This window comes from Myotis davidii, unplaced genomic scaffold (assembly GCF_000327345.1).
Source record: "Myotis davidii unplaced genomic scaffold, ASM32734v1 scaffold647, whole genome shotgun sequence".
In the NCBI taxonomy this organism is placed as follows: domain Eukaryota; kingdom Metazoa; phylum Chordata; class Mammalia; order Chiroptera; family Vespertilionidae; genus Myotis; species Myotis davidii.
The window spans coordinates 429580-435283 of NW_006298634.1; the positions used below are offsets into that span (position 1 = coordinate 429580).

The 5704-nt window shown below is 40.8% G+C and overlaps 1 protein-coding gene across 1 annotated transcript; it reads right to left on the reverse strand.

The window, feature by feature from the left end:
• Position 1: 1 nt before the first annotated feature.
• Positions 2–1500, reverse strand: LOC102770336 (splicing factor 3B subunit 1-like; the record flags this gene model as incomplete). Its single annotated transcript, XM_015570924.1, is given in 4 exon segments — positions 2–233; positions 235–283; positions 286–1404; positions 1407–1500. Coding segments are annotated over 4 exon segments (1491 nt in total), but the record flags the coding sequence as incomplete, so codon positions are not given.
• Between the last annotated feature and the right edge of the window lie 4204 nt (positions 1501–5704).

Below are 5704 nucleotides of genomic sequence, written 5' to 3' on the forward strand. Positions count from 1 at the left end.
ATTCATCAACATCAACCAAAAGTTTATCAAAGTACTGAATATCATCAGGTTTTAAAAAGGGAAGATTTCCAGATGGTTGGTCATTGACACTTTTCATAGTTCTGTCTTCAGTTTGCATGTGGAAACCAGTCAGACCACCCAAAGGTGTTGGAGTGGCTGTGAGCTTTCGAGCTGGAGTTCGAATAGGAACATAACCAGGTAGAGGAGGAAGTACCTTATATCCTTCTGGAAACAGCATCTAATTCATCATCAGAAAGTGGGCGATTTCTCTCATCAATTTCTCCCAACGCCAAGCCTGAAGCTGTTCAGGAGTCATACTCATTATGTGACCTGGAGTAGGGGTAGCCATGTTCATGGCTGGTGTGCCAATTGGTGTTTTCCCAGGGGTCAGAACAGAAGTGCTTCCACCCATCTGACTAGCTGGTGTTTCATCCCAACGTGATTTCCTTTTACTGGCTCCAGGAGTGGGTGTTTCACCAATTGAATCTCCACCTCGATCTGTTCGAGGAGTCTCAGCCCATCCACTTCCATGCCCAGGAGTGTCTCTTTCTGTCTTGGGGGTCTCATCCCATCGGTTTTTATGAGCACTGGAAGTTGCGCCTCCATGGCCTGGTGTTGCCTGGCCTGGTGTATCACCGCGTCCAGGAGTAGCAGCTCCCGCTGGTGTGTGACTTGGTGTAGGATCCCATATTTTTGAGCCTGGGGTTGCTCCAGGAGTCTCACTTCCCTTTGCATGGCCTGGTGTCTCATCCCATCTTAAGGGAGGGGTATGTCCAGGGGTCTCTGCTTGATTCCAACGTGACAGCTTTTGGGGAGTGGCACCAGGAGTCTTATCAGCTGTTTGATCCCATTTTCGTTTTGAGGGAGGCTGGGACACTACTGCTCCATTGATGACTTTCAGTTCTCCAACTTTAGCTTTTTCTGCTAGTTGTTGCCTAATTTCTCTCTCTTCTTTAGTCAAATGCTGCTCTCGCATTACATCCATGTAAGTTCTAGCATTCATTTTAGGATCAGGGGTCTTCCCTCCATCTGCAAAAGGATCAAGACGCTCTGGGGAAATTATCATGGTCCGCCTGTGCTTTTTGTATTCATCTTCCCGGTCAGCAATCTTTGGAGGTTGGTGCTCAGCAAATGGATCATACTGTTCCGTTGACTGTGGTATATCACTAAGCAATGCCACAGGGGCATGGTATCTTGGCTTCTTCTGACCAAGCAAACTTGTAGATGATGAGTAGTCATCATCATCATCTTTAAGTTCAGTTGCAGCAATTGATGTCACATACCCAGCAAATCTGCTGTCACTTCCACCATATATTTCCTGGTCATAATAACCTGTAGAATCAAGGCCCACTCCTTGAGCTTCATCAAGAGCTGCCTTCTTGCCTTGAATTTCTTGAATCTGTGTTCGATATCTTCATGAGTCTTGGCAATCTTCACCATTTTGTCCACTCGAACACACAGGTGGAACTGGCGCTCCCAAGCCCTTCCGCTCGCCATGGAGGAAAATAGCTGGGGGCTGGCCTCTGTGCATGTGCCCTGTAGGCGTGGGCGCCAATTGTTGGGGTCCTGCCCCAGCAGGTCCAGGGGTTCCCAAAGGTATGGACGGAGTCGGCAAAGAAGGAATGACACAGAGGCAGCGTTCAGTTGATCAGCAACCTAGCCAGGTTTTAGCCAGGATCTCCAGCCAGGTTCTGTGTCTTAGTTCTCTCGCTAGGTTCTCCAGCCAGGTTCTGTAGCCAGGTTCTTGAGCCAGGTTCTATGTTCTCCAGCCAAGTTCTGTAGCCAGGTTCTGTTCTCTCGCTAGCATGTAAATCAGCGGCCACCTCTTGGATTGGGTTGTTTAAGACTCGGAAGAAGACTGACAAGCAATGATAGCGAGCATAGCTATAAACATAGTGGATGGAGCGCACAAGGAGCCTTGTTCCTGTAGAAGGTTGCTGGCCTCTTCAGTGAAGGATTTCAGCTGTCCTCAAGTCGGGGGTTTGGTTGTCCTTGTTGATCTGGCTAGCGCGTCATTGGTGATGGGCTTCCCGAAGCGTCAGCGAGTTGAAGGGCTGCATCAAAGGGTCCATCAGGGCCGCGCTTGATGGTGGTGTCGGTGTCCGGAGAGGAGTCAGCTGTGCCCTCTGGGTTGGCTGATATGGAAGATACCCGGGAGGAGGAGGAGGAGGCGGAGATGGAGGGTAGTAGAGAGAAAAAGAAGAGAAAGCAAAAGAACTACAAGGCATGGAAGTGTTTAGAAAGAAAAAGGAGAAGAAAGGGAAGAAGGCAGCATCCTGACACAGCCCTTTCCTTCAGCTGCCCCTTTTCCTATGGTCCAAGGTAGAAATCACTGTGTCTTCTTATAGGCGCAGTGATGGTGAACCTTTTGAGCTCGGCGTGTCAGCATTTTGAAAAAACCTAACTTAACTCTGGTGCCATGTCACAATATAGAAATTTTTTGATATTTGCAACCATAGTAAAACAAAGACTTATATTTTTGATATTTATTTTATATATTTAAATGCCATTTAACAAAGAAAAATCAACCAAAAAAATGAGTTTGCGTGTCACCTCTGACACTTGTGTCATTGGTTCGTCATCACTGTTATAGGGCAATTGTGAGAGCAATATTGCCAATGGGCACACAGCCTACTGAGTCGCCAGGAAGTCTGGCTTTAGAAACCAACTGTTTGCATAAATTGTCTGGGAAAATTTGTAGCCCAATACTGAGATTCTTTGGTGGGGGAGTGAGGGAATTCTATAGAAAGTTGAAATCCCTTCTCCAGAGAGGAGAAAGACACTGGTAATGTGGTCATTGGAGTTAGGTATAGTTTCTTTGGCTAGAGGAGGGGAGAGATGGTATCAGCGGGCTCATTGTTCAGGCAATTCAGAGAGACCTCGTTGCTATACCACAGTACGTCATCTCAGATGAAACAGTCATCTCTAGATAGATGTATTTTTACCAACCCCCTACATTAAGATGGAGATAGGGATACCTTAAGTTATGCTTGGACCTTTACAACATTACAGGGAGTGAAATTTACTAGCAGAGGGCTGAAAATATAACTTTTCTTTTAAATTATCTTTTATATTTGCCCACATGTTTACTATTTTATAGGTTCTTCATTTCCTTTTGTTTTTTGACAACAGAAAGACAATATCAAGTATCTAAGGGCTCAGGAGATATATCTCACATCTAATCAAACACAAATAGACCATAAATTAACCTCAGGTATTTGAATGGTCAATACAAATTATAAATTCAAGAAAAGTGCTGTCATTCTAGAAATTCACTCTGGGTGTTTCTTTAGTCAATTTCAGGAAGTCTGTTGGATGTTATAGTTTTACGTGGATTTTTTTTTCAAGGAGATTAAAGTTGTTTCTATATTTCACCTCAATTTAACGGTTTAGTTCTATTTCTAGTGACAAGGAAGCGTGGTTTTAATGATATGAAATCTCTTTCTTTGTTTTATGACCACTTGAAATAACTGGCAAAATGCCTGCTAACAATTACTAAATTATTTACACTATTGGGACACTGCTTGGAAAATTACTGAACACACACACACACACACACACACACACACACACACTTCAGATTAGAGCTGCATAGAACAATGTAATGGCCACTGTATATTTTCTGACTTGTTTCTGTATCATTAAGATGAATGTAAAATAACGATGTAAGTTTGGAGGAATTTTAGATATTGAGGATCTTTAACAAATAATGTTCTTACATATGGAGGATGTCTGACAAACACCAATCATAAGTCCCCTCTTCATGTCATGTAACTGTAGAATGTTTGAATATTCTTCTAGTGATGTTTGAAAATCAGAATCTAAAATATGATCCTAGCTATGTAAGCAAAATATACTTGAATAAAGAGATCATAGATGAATTTACGGGGAGCCCCAGATGACTTTCTTGTTATGAACTCCTGGTCCAAACTGAAAATTTCAGTCATATTATATCTCATATTGAGATACAAGCTATTTGGTATAGTGACAATTCTGATTTGGGGATTCGTATTGGTCAGGATTTATGCTGCCCTAATGTCAAGGGCATACATAATTCTTTTATGTTAACACATTGCAAATAAACCTGAGAGATTTACAACTATTATTTATTAACTCTCAGGGTATACTTGTTTATTAATATTGCTATCTTCCTAACATCTTAAGAATAAATGTATTTTGAGCTTGTCTGAGAATGGAATAGAAAGTGTAATCTGTAGTTGTAATAGTTAGGGGTGAAGTTGGGAGTAAGAAGTAAAAGTCGCAAGGACACAAAATCCTATAGAAAATGGTAGAAATTCCATGCAGGCTTCTGAATTTGGACACCATTTATGTATTTCTACCTTTTTAAAAAACCCCACATTTTTATTGATTTCAGAGTGGGAGAGGGAGTGAGAGATAGAAACATCACTAATGAGAAATCATTGATCTGCTGCCTCCTGCACGCCCCCTACTGGGGATGGAGCCCACAACCCGAGCATGTGTCCTTCACTGGAGTCAAACAGGGGACCCTTCAGTCCACAGGCTGATGCTCTAGTCGCTGAGCCAAATCAGCCAGGGATGTATTCCTACCTTTTAAGGGATCTTAGAATTTTATCTATACAAATCTAGAACTCAGATTTTGCCTATTTGGCTTCTGGTTCTAATTTTTGGCTCTTCAAAGAACCTGACTGTAAGTGACTCAGTATCCCTTACTACTTACTGGAAAACCCAACTTCTCATCTTCATCTATTCCATCCTGACAAAAAAAACACCCTCAACTTTGGTACCATATTAATGGTTTTTATTAATTAAAAAGTTAAAAGACAATTAAAGCCTTTGTGGATTAGCCTTGAAAAGATTTTTGGTTTGTTATTTTTCTATTTAGCTCTAATGAACAGACTTGACATTTATATAGGTATCACTTTTTATAGAACATTTATTGAAACCTAAGTTATTGTCGATTAATTCCAAATGATCCTGCAAACATGGGCCAAGTTCATGGGCTTGCTTTTTAAAAATGGGTCACATTACACAAATAAGAATATGACTTTATTCAGAAAAATCTTTAAAAAATAATGTCATTTAATTATTTAAATCTCTTGTAAGAATAGATTCTTATCACTTATATGTTTAGAGGCTTTATTGAATTTTTCATATGAAATAACATATTAAACAACTGCTTATAAAGGAGTATGGTTGAGCTAATGTTAGCAAAGGCCCCAGAATCCTTTGTGTTTCACTGTTCTTCCTGCATGTGAAGTGCCCTTTTCTGCACCAACCTCTCTTATCCTTTCACACTTCATTATCTTTATAAACAGAACGGAGACAACATACAGAATTAATTTAAGTAAAGGTCTGCATTACAACTGCAAGCATTAATTGGCAGCCGTTGACCAAAGCACAGGCAAAAATCAATTTTAATTCGTATTTTTGGCTTTAATGGAAAGTGATTACAAAATTGGCATTTAGCTAATACTGTTGAGATGTATGGCGAGGTGATCCTGATTAATTTTCTGTTGAATTGCTATAGGCCTTGAATATCTGCAGTAAAATGATATACTATTTACTGATACCAGGGCTGTGTCAGCATTTCATAACAAAAGGCTTCTTAATGGCTTCCAGGTGTATTTCACACTCCCGCTTCTGAGAGACAGGGTACTATTATTTTTTTACCCTAAAAAGACTGTTAAAAACAATCAAATTTCATACCCTTTTATTAATTGGG